General features: G+C 35.4%; 1 protein-coding gene across 1 annotated transcript; it reads right to left on the minus strand.

The window, feature by feature from the left end:
- Nucleotides 1–219: 219 nt before the first annotated feature.
- On the minus strand, nt 220–17,435 carry LOC121415822 (methyltransferase-like protein 27). The gene is made up of 6 exons (XM_041609164.1): nt 17,171–17,435; nt 13,493–13,659; nt 7,086–7,208; nt 4,485–4,623; nt 1,941–2,033; nt 220–896 (listed from the first exon to the last, which is right to left on the minus strand). Exons 1-6 carry the CDS (start codon nt 17,175–17,177, stop codon nt 706–708), a joined length of 720 nt encoding a protein of 239 aa, XP_041465098.1. The 5' UTR covers nt 17,178–17,435; the 3' UTR covers nt 220–705.
- Between the last annotated feature and the right edge of the window lie 708 nt (nt 17,436–18,143).

Raw genomic sequence — 18,143 nt, forward strand, 5'->3', positions numbered from 1 at the left:
GCTTTTAAAGTGTAAAGCCATTCGACACCCATGGATGAAATGCTGAAGTCCTGAGATTTATTTCATTTGATATCTTTAGAATAAACTTCTGAAATTCGTGTCGAGCATGGAGTACATAATTGCACGTCTGCGAGCACTTCACCCATAAAGAATATCCCACTATTTAAACAATTTAACGACACTTATATATTTGCTGAAAATCATCCTGAATATTAATAATCCTCATAAATCAAGCGTTTTAACGACGCTCGTTTATCACGATTTCTCCCAAATTCCTAAAAATACTATCCTAAACACAAGAAATGTCTTAACTGAATTTCAGCTGTTTCACTAATCATACAGTGAATGCGATATTGTCAACTAAAAAATTTGTCGAATCATCATGGTAATCTCAACTCTATTTTAATGAGTTGTATCTCGAATGACAAAAATAAAAACAGCATTTTATCATAATTCCAATGTTTTAAGCGTTATAGCCGTTACATATACACGTGCATACCAATTCAATTCGTTGACTGCTTAAGCGCCAATATGGCATTTCAGCAAAGGTTAGTTAGAACTGGTGTATTAATATAATACAATGGCAGCTGAGCCTTAAAGTGCATCTATATTACCAATATTATAATCAATGTACATGACTCATTTGTGCATTGCACTTTGCGATGTTCAATTTAATCGACAAACGCTCCTATAAAGGAACCCTTTTCACAACATTTTGTAGGTTAATATCAAGCCCGAAACTTTTTTTTCAGCATCAGTGAGATACTCTATTTTCTCATGAGATATCTTCTGGAGTTGACCCTTTTCTATCAGACCAGCAAAGGTAGACTTCAGTTTGATATCCCCAAGCTCTTCATCAAAAACGTTCTTCCTGGTAGTGATGATAAAAACTCCACCTGAAAAAAGTGCACTTCTGAAGATGTAAACGATGATATGTGATTTCATGTACAAGGCGTCCCTGAAAAATAAATCGAAATATTATTGATGATTATCTAAACCTAATCATAAATCCATTCGACAAATGACCTATCACTGTCAAGCTTAGAATCTCTTTACTTTACGACTCAAAACATTTCTCATTCACGCAGGATTGAAGAAAGGAAACAAAAAAAGTCACTTGGGTGGGGGTATATGAATAAAAACGAAAATCACATGTCTGCAAAGTTATCATCTGCTCTTTCATTCGATACCAGAATCAAAGAAAATGGAACGAAATAACAAGTTTAGTTTCTTTAAAATAATGCTTGAAATTCAATTATTTTGCAAAATGAATCTGACGCTTTTACATGCTAGCTATCGGACCTTACTAAACACTCGTTTATGTTGACGACCAGCCACTTAAAACAAAGTCTAATGTTAACCACGCGATAGTTCTGGCAGGGAATCTGTGAAAACACGTTTATTGGAATTATGGAAATACAATCATTATGTCAAAGAGACAGACCATTTTATTTGATTTAGTTATTATTAAAGGACAGATGATATTAATCTATACTATACATTTGATTTCTATTCGAAACTCAGATACCACCCGACAAGTGACTTTTTGGTATATTTCGTCGGATTGCTTTTGCTCAATCATGCGTGAATAGGGTACCATCTTAACTATGCCACATGGAACGCAAAGATGAATACATCAAAGTAAATTTCTCAATGTTGATCTAGAAGGTTCTGGAAGAAACATGCAATTCCTCAATGTTAAACTAGAAAGTTCTTTTCCCCTATGTAGATGATTGAGTTTCGCGAAAATTCAATCTATATAGTGCAATTCATTACTTCTTTAAAGAAAAAATCAAATTCAAATCTAGTTATTACACAACTCTAAAAATATATACGAGACAGTCATAATACATCGATAACAAAATTCAAAATGATTCTATAATAATGAAATGCAATATTTAATTAAAAAATGATTTTAGGATAAAGGAGATTGAAATTACCAGGTTTAAGAAGACGGAATATCTCTGGTAGACAGGTGTGAGTGAGATGGGCTGGTATAAAAACACCACAACTAACTATCACATCGAAATACCCTGAAAATAACAAGAGTATTGCATAAAAGTTCTTTACTGTTTAAGTACCAAGATATTTCTACGGTGAATCATCTCAATTGCATTTTAAACAATGACAGGTGGGGTGTATCGTTATTATTTCCGAAATCCACTATCATTTATTTTGTTTATTTGTGTTTTACTGTGATATCTGTTTGCAACTTGCAATAAAATCGGCTGTCTTATTCCTGTACACAACTGGAGTTCAATAAAGCATGTGTCATCTGGATATTCAGCCATTTTCCATTGTCCAGTGTTACCCTGGTTATCTGTATCATTTGTGAAAAGAGTAAACAGCATTGGCGACAATACACAACCTTGTGGGGTACGCGTATTGAGAATTACAGAGTGCACATCCGCATTCTTACCCTTTTTGGACCTACCTATCATGAAATCCATATCGTTAGCATCAGCTCGGGGTTGACATTCATTTCGTTCAACTTTATAATCAGCATATGCGGTACAATAGTGTTGGAAGCCGACCGGGGGGGGGGGGCATTGGCGGCGGAAGCAAAAAAATTAGGGGGGTCTACCTGAAATTTTGTGATGGACACAAGTAAAAAAATTTGACAAGCAAAGAAAAAAAAGGTCATCAACCTAAATTTTAGGGGGAGGGGGACAAGAGACATTTTAAGGGGGTCCACCAGAATTTAGGTGGGGGGGGGGCGCAGGAAACAAAATTGACAAGCAAAAAAAGAAAGTTATCAGCTAAAAATTTAGGGGGGACCCTCCACCCATCTCACTTTTTTTTTTGGGGGGGGGGACTTGTCCCCCCGTCCCCCTCCGCTTCCGCCGCCTATGGGGGGCACCTCCATTGACGAATGGATACCATTAATGACAGGCGTAAGTTTTTGTTTTGTAATAATATTTATTAATCATTCAGTTCAAATCAAAGTGATGGTGCATTGTAAACTATTAAAATATCAATATTAACAAAACACTGTTCACAAAAGACAAATAATTATCCACAATACAAAATATCGTACAAAATGACAAAGTATTAACATATACAGTGGATAACTGCTCAACAGTAAACTGAATGAAATTTGTAATATAAAAAAAAACGGATAAGGGTTCGAGTGCACACTCCCCACACACGCCCATATACACACACAAACAGAACGAAATCGCTCTCACACCCGACCCCCCAACACAGACAAGACACAAAACAAGTAGACAGTACAAAAAAGTTAAACAATACAAAACAAGAAAGAAAAGCAGAAGGAAGGGAGGAAAGAAAGGAGGAAGGAAGGATAGAAACTAAGTGAGAGAGAGAGAAAGAAAAAGAAAGAAAGAAATAAACAAAGAAAGAAAAAGAAAAGTAACATGCAAAGTAAAGAAAATAGTACAGTTTAGTGACAGTTCAGCCAACCCCGCACGTGTGCAAACCGGGTAAAGCCATCCCTTCCTCATCCTTCCTAAATAATAGTTGTTCCCACTTTTTATAGTGCTGTGTTAATGTTTTTCGCTCTATTGCAATTTTCTTATCTTCTTCTTTACTTTTAAAAAGCTTTACTTGTATCTCTTTGGCAGTTGGTATTTTATCATTCCCCTATTTTGTGATATATTGAAAATTTGATAAGTAAAATATATGATTTAATAATTGTCTATTTTCTGTTGTCTCTTCTAATCCAACATGGATATCCTTCCACTGTAAGCTTTTAAGAATCGGAAATTTCCATAATACTTTATCCATTTCACATCCATAAAATACATGTCTATGAGTTTCTTCATCTTAACCGCAAAAAGAGCATTCATTACTCGATATAAATCGAAACCTATATAAATGGTGGTAATATTGTATAATAATTTATGTTCAAAATCTCTTAGCTTATTATCTAATGTGCAAAATCTTGGACGATGAAATACTTTTTCGATTTCTTTTTCAGACCTATGTTATATGACGATTCGAGATTGTAAAAACTGACAGGAGTGTCTGCAATCTTTTCTATACATGATCTATACAATTGTTTGAACAACTTGTAAAATATTTTTAAAGAAAATAAATTTAGTCTTCAAACAATCAACTTAAGTATTATTTTTTAATTCAACTTTTCATTCCACATGAACATGTGCAATTATTTCATTATTGTTAATATTTCGTCATCATCTAGACCCATAGATCTAAAATAACTATTTGATGTAAGTTCACCATGTTCATTTACAATATGGTGCAATTTGCATGTGCTTTAAAAAAATATTTTCATGAAAATACGCTTTTCTTTCATTTCTAATATACCTGTTATTGAAAAAAAAAATTCTTTTATTACTTATGTCCTTTTTAATGAGCACAGTTATATGTAAATATGCTTTAGGTCTGAAATTGTTTCACTATCTTTGTCTGGCTACTTCGGATTCAGGACATGTTCATTTAAGTTCTACACTTGTAAGTGCTCTGTATCTTTCGCTAATTTACTATACATCAACACTTACCATCAGCATATTCAAGAGGTGTGGTTGGATCAAATCTCGCTTTCACAAGCTTTGTGTATATCTGTTTCTTTTCAAGAACCTTGAGCAATCCAGCAGACATGTCTACACCGTGTATATCGCGGTATCCTTTATCAAAAAGCTACAACGGTAGTAGAAAGAAGAAGAGAAAGAAAGAGAGAGTTAGGGGGGGGGGTGGAGGGAGGAAGGGTGGGTGTGGGACGGGGGGAGGGTTCTGTAAAATTCGATATGGCTTAACAAACTTCCATTCCATGTACCTGGAAAAGCTTTAGGAACGCTTAAAAATTAATTGACTTATTACAGAGAACGATTCACAACGGGGACGGATCGCTAATACTAACACTATTTTATACTGTAGTTAATCATACATAATACAGGACAAATGTATCACAAAATGCAGATTTTTTTTCACATGGAAACAGGGGTGCCAAGATTTTCCCGAGGGGTGCTGCGTTTATTATTCTCCATAGGCAGTACCCCCCGGGAATTCTGGAAGGTGTGAAAAAACGGAGAAATGTGAACAAAAATCACCTTTATTTTGAAGTATAACTCTTTTTTTTTGCTTTAAAAAAATTATCGGGACCAAATTGACCTCCATTTTTTTCTTTAAATTTTGTGAAAACCCTTATTTTGGCTTTTCAAGCTGCTCGTAACAAGACATTGTTTGTCATGAATATAGCATGATGAACCAAATATGCTAAAGATAGAAGAAAACACAGTTGAGGTCAAAGAAGTCTTTTCAATCTCACCAAGTCTTCGTTGAAGCTTTTTCATAATCCAAATTATAAGATAGTGAAACTTCATGATAGTATCATGACATCTTTAGATGACAGAACTTTTGATAACACTGCTGATAAAACATCCCTGGTGGGTGTTTCATAAAGCTGTTCGTAAGTTAAGAGCGACTTTAAGAACGATTGGTAATCCTTTCTTGTGGTAAATGGTATATTCGATGGCGAAGGTTTAGCGCGTAAGAAAGGATCACCAGTCGTTCTTAAAGTCGCTCTTAACTTACGCACAGCTTTATGAAACGGCCCCTGTATAGGATGATATTCCACTTCCCAAATTGTTTACTTCTTTCAAGACACTGTTGATAAAATGATGAATGTTCTCTTGATCCAGGCATATACTCCAGTGTTCAGATTGTGCTCAATTGTTCTGAATCACTACATGCCATTCCTATCAAAATCGTTAACTTGTCTCTGTCGGAGCATAGTCAGATGATATTTTCCCATCTGACTGAAAAGTGGCCTTGGTTAAGCTACTTCTGTCCTCACTCTTGTCTTTAATGGGAATGCCCCTGCTCACCTCGGTGAAATCTTCGTTCGCAATCAAAGGATCTTCTCTCTGAAATACGAGTGAAGTCCAAGACTTTTGGCGATAGAACTTTGGGGAATATGGCACCAAAATTGTGGGTCAATCTGTTTCATAATACAAAATCAATAACAGATTTCAACAGATTCAAATCTGTGTTAAAAGCACATGTACTAGCCCTATAGAAAACACCAATTCTTCTACACTCATAAAGACTATTCATATGTTATTATGCGTTTCAAAGAACTGCTTATTAGTATTATTCTGAAGAAACTGGGTATAGAGGTGATATTTAATAATCTTGGACCAGTCAGTAATTTACAGTAAGTATCAAAGTTAGTTGAAGGATCTGCTGTACAGCAAATCCAACGACATCTTAATGATAATTCGTTCTGGCCTAATATGCAATCAGCATACAGGGAAAATAGCACAGAGATTGTCCCGGGAGATTGCGTTGATCAAAAAAAAAAATTCTTTCACTGGACATGGAAAAACAAAGAATAGCATTGCTGGTACTATTAGACTAAAGTGCCGCTTTAGACACCATCGATCACAAAAATTATTACAGATACTGAACTCTTCTTTTGGCTTAGGTAACTATGTTTTCTCATGGATTGAATCGTATCTTGATCTAAACGACCTTTGACCTGGTCATGTGACTTGAGACTCCAGCAGGATGATTAACCCCCCTATATGTCAAATTTTCATGAACTAGGTCCATATTTTTTCTAGGTGAATATGACATTTCAAAACTTAACCTTAGGTTAAGATTTTGATGTTGATTCCCCCAACGTGGTCTAATTTCATTGACCTTAAATGACTTTCGAACTTTTACATGTGACTTGAAACTCAGGCAGGATATTTAGTAATATTTGATTAACATTATGTCAAAGTTTCATGAACTAGCTTCATATGCTTTGTAAGTTATGATGTCATTTCAAGAACTTAACCTCCGGTTAAAATTTGGTGTCTCTATCGGAAAAGCGGCGCCTATAGTCCAACTCCGCTATGCAGGTGAGGCAAAAATTATATAATACACCATTTTCCTCTCTTTTTCGTTCAATTTCTCTTTTTTTTCTTGGTCGTGGAAAACCAAGTCCCAAATGTGCAAATGCAAGAATTCTCTGCAGGCATCGTGTATGATACATGTGGTTTTAGTCTCATTCTATCGCGTTGCTTGATATTTTGTCTAATGTCATGGAAGGCCATTATGGTGAAGCGGTGAGTGGTGTAACACCATGCGTACTTTACAAACAAATGATAACTTACCTCTTTTCCAAACAACCCACTTCCACATCCTACGTCGAGTACTCTTATGTCTCGATTCGGTATCAGACCGAAGAGGGCGTTAGCAGTCAGCCTATTTCCATTGTATTCCAGAGCATGAGCCATCTGAATATGATTCCGGGTCAGTCATCAGTATATTCCGGAACAATGATATAAAAAGAAAAAAACAAATCAAAAATGTTTTCTTTATCGTCATTATTCTAATTTCTATTACTTTCATTGTACAACATCTAATGTTATAGCTTGTCGCACGCGAGCAAATAGGGATGCTGAAATGCTGAATGTCAGACATTCGTAACATTGCACACGTACCGTCCATGATATACCGATGCATGGGCGCTGAGAAAATGCAAGTGAAAAGCTGTTTGATATAAGACCTGAGCAAGCGAAGAGAGATAAACAACTTTTCATGAGAATCTAAATTTGAGAAAGATTTTGATATGATATTGCGAGAAAACATCATTTTTTATTTGTTCTTGGTTGTAGAACTTTTTGGGACCAGGGCCTAAACATTTCCATCTGTACCCAGTGCTTTGCGGGTAGGGTTCGAGGGCGGAGCCTAGGAACCTCTTGTTATAACCTTCAGATGCATCTGGCCTTCAGTTTTTAGTCAAATCGCGGTATTATAGTTTTTACTCAACACATTTTCTAAATGCAGAGACTTTGCGTATAATAAACCACATATTTTGAGGGACCAAAGCCTAGCAAATGCAGGAAAATTTGTAAAAAGTCGCCAGCGAACGAAGCGAGCCAGAAATTTTTTTTAAAGTGTACGTTCTTCTTTTTTCTTATTTTAGTTTCTCAATTTGAATTTTTGCTCATTCCATTTTACCTCCATTTCCCGATTTTCTTTGTCTAGTTTTTTTTCCTTTATTCTTTCCTTCTTCACTTTGTGATTCTTTTTTTTTCTTGTATTGGCTTTATTGTATTGTATTTATTTATTCAACCATAAAACACATATCAAAATAGCAATGTACAATAGATGATAAAATTAAATTATGGTTTGGGACACCGAAAAGCAAAATGCTTGTACATGGTATCCCAAAAAATTATAAAAGACAAGAAATAACTTACATTAAGAACAAATGCAATAACAACAGAACATAAGTTCACACACACACACCCTAACACACACACACACAAACACACAAATGCCTGAGACTAAAAGACTTAAGGGAGATACATATATTTAAAGAGTATCCATAAGTAGTGATTTGAACAGTAATTTAAATTTATTCAGAGTTGTACTTGATTTAATATCTGGTGGGAGTTCATTCCATTTCTTTACTCCATTGCTTATTAGGGACTGAAGACCAGCTGTAGTTTTAAAAAGAGGAATATAAAGCTTGTTACCTTGACGAGTGTTATAAGGGTGCAATTCTGAATTAAATACAAAAGGATTATCCTTAGACTCAGGAATGATATTATTCAATGTGGAGTATATAAATATAATTGTATTAAAAGTGACAAGTTCATAAATAGGCAGTATTTTCAAATTTTTAAATAGAGGAGCAGATGGGGAACGAAAATCAGATTTGTTGATTATTCTAACTGCTTTCTTTTGAAGTAATTCAATTTTGGATAAATGAGTTTTATACGTGTTGCCCCAGACATAACTTCCATAATTAAGATAAGACAAAATAAGGGTATTATATAATATAAGCAGAATATGTTTAGGTAGAATATACTTAAGCCTGGATAATATACCAACATTCTTTGATATTGTGTTGCAGAGGTGATGTATATGTGTACTCCAGTTTAGATTTTCATTAAATATAATCCCAAGAAATTTAACATCACTTAATCTATTTAATGTTGTATTATCAATATGAATATCATCTAGGTTTCCAGGAACCCTCCTGTTCCTTGTCCTGAAAATAATATAATTAGTTTTTGAAACGTTTAAGGATAATTTATTACATTGGAACCAGGTGTTTATTTTTTTTAATTCGACATTAATGGATTGAATAACATTAGTTAAAGATTTATTAGCCATCATTGCACAAGTGTCGTCAGCAAACAAAGAAAATTTAACCAAGTGTGATGAATTTACAATATCATTAATGTAGACAAGGAACAGGAGGGGGCCTAAGACAGAACCCTGGGGTACCCCACATCTATTCGATTGAATAGATGATTTGACACCATTGACCACCACGTATTGTGTTCTATTATTCAAGTAGTTATCAAACCAATTAAATGCATTACCTCTCACGCCGTAATGAAGAAGCTTTTGTAAAAGAATGTGGTGATCAATGGTGTCAAATGCTTTGGACAAGTCCATAAATATTCCAACACAGTACTTCCCATGTTCTATATTTGATAAAATATGTTGAAATAAATTCAAAACTGCAAGTTCAGTAGAATGTTGTTTTCTAAAACCATACTGGTCTTTTATCAAAATATTATGCAACTGAAGATAAGAATACAATCTTTTGTGAATGAGTTTTTCAAGTAGTTTTGCAAAGATTGGGAGTACTGCTATGGGTCTATAATTAGTCATTTCGTTTTTGTCACCTTTTTTGAATATGGGTATAATTTTTGATATTTTCAGTTTATTAGGTACAATTCCATAACAAAGTGATTGGTTGAAGATATAGATTAATGGTTCTACAAAAAAGTTTATACACTCTTTTACCACACGAGGTGATATATCATCAAAGCCGCTCGACTTTGATGGATTTAAAGTGGAACATACTTTCAGAACTTCAAAAACCGAAGTTGGAGTTAAAAACATTGAATTTATCGGGGATTCATTACTAAGAAAGGAGCTGAATGAGCATGGTGTAGATGGAATATTCTGAGAAATGTTACTACCTATGGAAGCAAAAAATGAGTTAAATTCGTTTGCAATATCAGGTGCTGTTTCATACTTTTTACCATTATTAAACATAACATTAGGAATACCACGAAGCGTTCTTTTCCCTAGCAGATGGTTTATTTGGTTCCATGTTTTCTTAATATCTCCTCTAATATTATTAAAGAGATGGAGATAATAATCTTCTTTTGCAGCACGTAACAAATGAGTTAATTTATTCCTATATTTATTCAACTTAATCTTATTTTCCAGACATCGATTTTTCAAATAATTCTTATGCAGTCTGTTCTTTTTATTAATAGATCGCAACAAGCCCTTTGATACCCATGGTTTTTTTAATTTGTGTTTATGTGTTCTTTTAACTACCTCTGGAAAAGACTCATTATACAGACATTGAAATTTGTTGAGAAACATTTCATAACATACATTAACATCATTGATTGCACCTAAAATACTCCAGTCTGCGTTTTTTAGTTTTCTCTTAAATGCATTGATATTGTCATCAGTAATTAATCTCTTCTTTACAGATGTATTAGGACATTTGTTCACATGTGTAATCTTCTTCACTGCACAAATAGGAAAGTGATCTGATATATCATCGATAAGTAAACAGCTTTTTATCATATTGACATCATAAGAATTACAAAAAATGTTATCGATGAGAGTTGCTGATGCGTTAGATATTCTTGTGGGTTTGGTTATTAATGGATAAAAGCTATGACTATACATGAGATTCAAAAATGCATTAGTACTCTGACTTGTTTCAATATTCAATAGATTTGCATTAAAGTCACCCATAATATACATTTCAAGATTACTTCTATTAATCATATTAATGTATTCTTGCATTTTCTCATTAAAACATGTCAAGTTCACATTTGGTGCTTTGTAAACACAACCAATAACAATAGACTTTCTTTTCTTGCATTTCAATTCAATAAATAAAGAATCACATATATCAGAGCAAGTAGATACATCCTGGTATGTTTCAAAATCAAAATCATTGTTAACATAGATACACACTCCACCTCCAGCCTTTTCAGATCTATTTACATGTACAAGAGTATAACCAGGAATATTAAACATATCTGTGATTGTATATGGTTGAAACCAGGTTTCTGATATACCAATGACACTGAACTTATGTTGAATTGACCCCAGTAAGTATAAAAATTTGTCAAAGTTTCTGATCAAACTCCTTGCATTAATATGAAGCAAGGAAAATAAATCATCTGGATCCCAGTTGAGCATGTTATTGAACTCGTCAGAAAATATATAATTACATTTTAATCTTTCAATAAAGTTTTCATTGTCCAAACCATAAGAACAAATGTCAAAATCTAGATCATTCATTTCGAATGGGTTTAATTTCATACATCTAAATCTGTCGTACTCAATATCCTTATTCAACTTAAAGAATGATAATAACTGGAATTTGAATTCATTGTCGGATTTATAATGATTAAAGGGTAACACATAAATACAATCATCACATAAGTTACCTCGTGTATACTGTCTCAGGCATTTACCACAAATATAACACTTCATCACCACTCACACAAAAATTATGAACCGTACGGAAAAGAAGAAAAACAAAATGTATATATATATTTACAAGAAACAGACAAGGTAAATTTGAAACTACTAGTTCCCACCTCTTCCACTCTCCTTCCGTTTTCCCTGCTTATGTTTTTTCTTTTCATTTTTTTTTAATTCTTTTTCTTCATCTCCTTCCCTCTTATTTTCCCTTTCCTTTTCTTTCTATTATTTTTTTTTCCTTTTCCCGCTTTTTTATTTTTTCGGTGAAATCCGCCAAGGGGGTGGAGCCAGCCTGCCCCCTCCCCCGCCTGGTACGCCACTGTGCAAGATATTAGCAAAATAGTACTATGATGTTTTTCTTCAAAAAACATTCAATTCAATTCACTTGTTTTATTTTCCACTATTAATTTTTCAAATTTACAATTATCATACAGTCGACATAGTAAAATATACCGGTAATCACATTTGAAGTATATACAAACATTAGTAACATTACAATTATTAAAATGATATATAAATTAAAAGAGAGGGAGGGTCAACTGAAAAGCAGAGCTTGCATAATGTAGGCACCTTAAAATTTTCAACCATATTTTCCCCGATCAGCCGCTCAAAGTTAATATTTGTTTGTTTCTTTGAAGGGTTGGTCCTAACAATCACTCTTTAGCTATCTCATAAACCCTATTTAAATAGTGCGAGCGAGAAGCGCGAGCTAAAATTGTAAAAAGAAATTGTTCATGTATTTTGTCCTGACAATTGAACATTCTTGGCAAGATGAGTATGTAAATAATAATGTAAATAAATCATGAACTGGATAGGTAATATAACAAAACAATGCGAGCGCGAAGCGCGAGCGAATCAAAATTATAGACCAAAACATGACACTCTATTCATGATTTTGAATAATGAAAAGGATGGGTAAAGGGTTATCTTCCTACATTAGTAATACGAGCGCGAAGCGCGAGAAGAAAAAATCCCGTTTGAATGTGGAAAATTTAAGCGCATTTAAAATAAATAACTGCATATCTCAATATAAAACATGCGCGTGTTTTAGATTTAGACCTAGAAACTGGGAATTTTAGGTGCACTTTTGCTATCATGAAAATCAATAATGCGAGCGCGAAGAGCGAGAAGAAAGTAATTGATATCCCGATCTGAAAAGGGGTCAATTTAAACACTATTTCAAGCACTGTGTAGGAAAATAATTGTGAAGTGAATATACATTGCACCTTATGGATTAGGCGAGTGCGAAGCAAGAGTTGGTATTTTTTACAAAAGACCGGGAGAACAAACTTGCTGATATTCTATTCTCTAAGAGGGACAATTTATCATTAAAAAATCATCTTATTTATCAATCTAATTAACCTAATAAGAACGCCAAATTTGTTGATATAAGGGCTTGAAAATTAGACATTTTAAGCACTTTTGTAATTTATGAATGGGATTCATGGGTTAATACTTTTTTTTAAACAATTAATGCGAGTTTAAAATAAACTCTCATGAAAAGGGGATTTTTATGTATAGAATTGATATAGAGGTATACATATATCAACATTCAAAATGCGGGTGTGAAGCGCCAGTTTACAGGTTCTATCAGAACTGAAACGGAAAGGGAATATTGTGAGAACTTTATGGAACACACGACGAGAATAGGTATCTGACAAATCGAATATTGCGAGCTGAACTGTTTGTATATTGACTGCAATTTTTTTCAGGCTCCAAATCATCTTATTGATCAAGATTAGTATCTCATTGAACATGAGATGCAAGCGAGAGTGATGCAAGTGAGAGCGAAATTTTCATTAACATGATATATTTAATTTTTCAAGGCTTCTCCTTACCTTATTTTATTCACTCGTCTAACTCCACTATTACCCCTGTTTTTTTCTCCTCTCTTTTTCCATTTTTTTTGGGGGGAGGCTCCGCCAATAGGGGAGGTTTGGGCGGGCCCTTCGAGTCCCATGGATCCGCCTTTGGACCTTCTAGGCTATTTTCAATACACGTTCATAGACGCCCTCATGTGCGTTGTCCTTACCTCTTCATATTTGTCGGCCATATCATCGTACATATTCTCGAGTGCTTGAGTATTGGCTGCTTTCTGTAATTCGCCTACTTTGTCAGTAGCCCATTTTAAAGTGTATGATGTACTTCCTTCTTCGCTGGTTGCCATCTCATTTCCATTCCCATTCATCATTGTTGATCCTTAAGAATAGGAAATTTAAAAGAAAAAAAATATAGTAATTCATGTTCTGCACTTCTGTACTTATATTCAACAAGGGCGGCAGAATCGCGGGGGAGGGGGCAAAAATTAATCCTCGTCGGGTAAAAAAAATCCCTCTTAATGATAATTGAAAATGGTTTTTTTTTTCAAAAGTGAAATGTGCACTTTTTAAAATGAAATACCATTTTTAAAGTGAAATCCATACATTTTAGCTTCGCGCTCGCTTCAATTATTGTTTAGTATAAGGTATTCGTCCTCTTCATGGTTACAGAAATGCATACAATGTCCATTTTTCAGTGTGGAATATCACACATTTTTTTGGCGAGTGTTTCGCGCGCTCACCAATGATTTTTAGGTATGATATTAAGGTAGTCATTCTGTTAGGGGTTAAATGAAATGCCTAGAATGTCCAGTTTTCTGTTTAGAATATCAAAAATTTTCAGCTCGTGCCTCGCATTATTCGATTGGTGAGAAATGTAGCCCGTATCCTATTCATGATGAGTCAAAATTAGGTTTAGTACTAAATTTATCTCGCGCTCGCTTTAATTCTTTAGTTAGATTCACATCCTTTTTTCATGATTACAAAAACTGCTCGGGATGTTTACTTTTCATGTCTTATTACATGCAATTTCCAAAAGTTTGAGCTCGTGATTCGCGCTCGCAACATCTCGCAAGGATACCCTTTTAACAGTAATTATAGCTCCATAATTGACCAAAAAGCGAGTTTTAAAACTTCAGATTGTCATGTACTACATCTTTGTACATACCATCACTTCGGTGTTAGTGAGGGTGTGAATATGTTATTTCCTCCTATTAGAAATTGATCGATACCATCAGGGACTCTTTTACTCCTTCATCTAAAGACGACATATTGAGTTTTACCAGCATTTAATAAAAGTTTGTTACAGCAGAACCTTTTGAATATATTATGAACTTCATTGTTTATCGTTAATGTAAGATGATGTATATCTTTGTGATGGCAAAGTAAGCAAGTGTCATCTGCGAATAGTGAATGAGTAAACAACTGTGATGAATTTATAGTGTCATTAACATTAGCAAAGAACAATAAGGGACCCAGGACCTAATCATGGGGTACACCACAGTTCATCTCTTTAGATTATGATTAAATTCCATTGATCAATAAATATTGAAATCTATTCTTTAAGTAATTTCCAATTAAACCAATTTAAGGTTACCCAACATCTAAAAATAATTCGGTTCAAAAGTTACAGCAATTAGATTTAGGGGGATTTACTTTTTTGTTTTGTATATTTGACTGCCCCCCCCCCCTCGGATTTCAACACACTTCCTCATTGTAAAAACAAGAAGTTAATGTTAGTTTCAGGGAAAACCTGGCCCATTTGTGATGTTATGTGCGCCCACACGCGCCCATAGTAGAATAATTTAAAATCATAGTTCAATCATGGAGCTCCACATGGTTCATTGAAAATCAATGTGTCTGCTGATAATTCATCCAAACAGAGGCAGCGATCCGTTCATGGTTTCCATTCATCAGGGGGTGGCGCTTTGTATTATCTCCCCAGATAGAACTTTCTGAGGATCGACACCGTTGTATCATTACAAAAACATCTTTCCTGTCGTATTTGACGTCTAGTAAAGGCCCTATCTCACTGGGCTTGAAACTAGTTCGCGATTACAAATTTTGCTTGTTGCAGAGACGTCTCCGCGACATCTCTGAGACGTCTCATGAAAATTACAGAGTCTCCGAGGAGTCGCAAGAAGATTAAACATGTTTAATATTTTTGGAGACTGTTTCTAGTCTCCGCGACGTCTCCGAGAAGTCTCCATCAGTTGCTGCGACGTCTCGGAGACTAATGATATCCGCGACTGCTGAGACGTCGCCGCGATGTCTCAGAGACGTCTCAATGACATCGCGAAGACCTGCTGGAGACCAAAAAAATTATAATACATTGCGGAGACGTCTCCGCGACACTTCTTCACACTGTTTGACCCACTTCAGAAACCACGTGACTGAACGCGTGCTGATATCCCTCCTCCTGCTCCAAGTCAGGTGTATGATCTTTCAAATGTTCCATCGATCCTATTTTGAAATTGTTGCTGCCACCACCTTGGTGAGTAATAAGGCCCTATCTCACCAACGGAGACGTCGCCGCGACAGTCTCCAACTTATCAGTCGCTGCAGTCGCGGAGACGTCTCGGAGACAAAATGGCTTGCGTTCTCACCAAGGAGACGTCTCGATGGAACGTTTGAAAGATCATACACCTGACTTGGAGCAGGAGGAAGGATATCAGCACGCGTTCAGTCACATGGTTTCTGAAGTGGGTCAAACAGTGTGAAGAAGTGTCGCAGAGACGTCTCCGCAATGTATTATACTTTTTTTGGTCTCCAGCAGGTCTTCGCGATGTCTCTGAGACGTCTCTGAGACATCGCGGAGACATCGCGGCGACGTCTCAGCAGTCGCGGATATCATTAGTCTCCGAGACGTCGCAGCAACTGATGGAGACTTCTCGGAGACGTCGCGGAGACTAGAAACAGTCTCCAAAAATATTAAATATGTTTAATCTTCTTATGACTCCTCGGAGACTCTGTAATTTTCATGAGACGTCTCAGAGACATCGCGAAGACCTGCTGGAGACCAAAAAAAATTATAATACGTCTCTGCAACTAGCAAAATTTGTAGTCGCAAACTAGTCGCGAACTAGTTTCAAGCCCTAGATAGGGTTGTAGAATAGGATTGTCTACTATCTGCAAGAAAACGCCAATGAAACACATGCATGCCTGACATAATAAGCCAGTTCGTAGTTCCTTTCTGCGCATGATCAAAAGATTCTACGCATGATCAGAAGAAGGTCATTTGTACTAAAGTGACATTGTGCTTTAAAATCTAATGAGATAAGCACCAACTTTGATGTCTTGATTATTCATGTATTCTTTTGAATTGTCGTTTTCATTTACATCCAAAAAAAAACCCAACAATGCTTCCACGGACGACTGGTATTTCACAGTTTGTCAAGTACATTGTGCAACATGCTAAGATATGCATTCAAAGTAGGAATGCAACAAATACCTTCATTAGGTGTTCATTGGTGTGGTATTCTAGTCACCTGGTCTATTCAATTTCTTCATCCTGCTATGTGAGGCAAGCTTACGTAATATCTTGCTTTGAAATCTGCCTATCATGATGAAAGAAAGGAAAGGTCATTTGACCAAAATTGCCCATGAAGTAACTACGAACTGGTTTATTACACTCCATCCTTTCTCTTTTTTTTGACCTCCATGGTATATGGTCAATTGGTTGTATAATGATGTATTCTGCGAGGCAAAAATCAAGAAGCGCCGGACACACTCCATGCAAACATGAATAAATATTATCCATGACACTTTTTAGGCACTTCCTAGGATCATCCCTTCAAAATTTTGCAATATCTCAGATCAATGATGAAAATATAGAATTATATTGGAATACAAAATACAATAATCAAATGAAAAAATATTACCTGAACGCTTACCTATCATTATGTGGGTCTTGATAAGCCTTAGTGTGGACAAGGGCTCCTTGGTGTGGAGGGTCTAGCTAAACTAGAGGTGATATCTCCTTGGACCTGCTACTTTCACTCTTGCGCAAGTCAGACCAGGCTATATAGGCCAGTCTCTTGCACGCACGTCTGTTCTCGCAGGGGGTTGTAAATTTATTTGTGTGTCGACAGAATTACTGTACTGTGTATGGTTGAGTTCCCGCTTGTTATTATCATGTGGCATACATAATACATTTTGTCGTCTGCTTCTAATTATTAACTACTCAAAGCTTACCCCCCCCCCCCACCAGCACCACTAGCTGTTCACGGTTGTATTAAAATCGCATGCTAGTCCAGGATAGAAGAGGCATAACCTTGTTTTTTTATATATACAATATTTTTTGATGGTTTCTTGTCAATTCGAGGGTGCTGATTACGAATCTGAATGATGCCACTCGTGTAACCTTGAGCATTTTCCGCAAATTGGCAAAATCCAATATGGCCGCCAAAATATGCAAATTACCCATGAAAATCATAAAATTGTCCGCACATTGGCTGTGAAATGCGTGAAATTGTGTGGCAGGAGTGAAATACAATCTTAAAAAATAATTTTTGACAAAATATTTATCTTCCTGATATTCAAAATGGCCGCCATAGGCCATTCTATACACTATCATGTACAATATGAATAGGGAAAACTAATTTTCACAAAAATGAGCACTAAACTGCAAAAAATCGCGATGTATGAACGAAGTAATATATGCAAATCACCATTACTAACGAGATATAGCATTTGTAATGTCATATATAGGAAAATTGCAGTATTTTGATATCTAAAATAGCCGCCACTGGCCCAAACAGTATTTTGTACAATGGCAATGGGGGCCAAAAAATTCTCAAGAGTGATCACTAAAATGCTTATTATGAAGATTAAACAGTTGTAATACTGACTATAAACATAATTATT

This window comes from Lytechinus variegatus, chromosome 5 (genome assembly GCF_018143015.1).
Source record: "Lytechinus variegatus isolate NC3 chromosome 5, Lvar_3.0, whole genome shotgun sequence".
NCBI lineage: Eukaryota > Metazoa > Echinodermata > Echinoidea > Temnopleuroida > Toxopneustidae > Lytechinus > Lytechinus variegatus.

Coding starts and splice junctions, on each gene's coding strand:
- LOC121415822 (XM_041609164.1), bottom strand. Junction 4,624..7,085: donor GTGGGTTGTTTGGAAAAGAG/GTAAGTTATCAT, acceptor CTACCGTTGTAG/CTTTTTGATAAAGGATACCG. Junction 897..1,940: donor ATTCCGTCTTCTTAAACCTG/GTAATTTCAATC, acceptor CACTTTTTTCAG/GTGGAGTTTTTATCATCACT.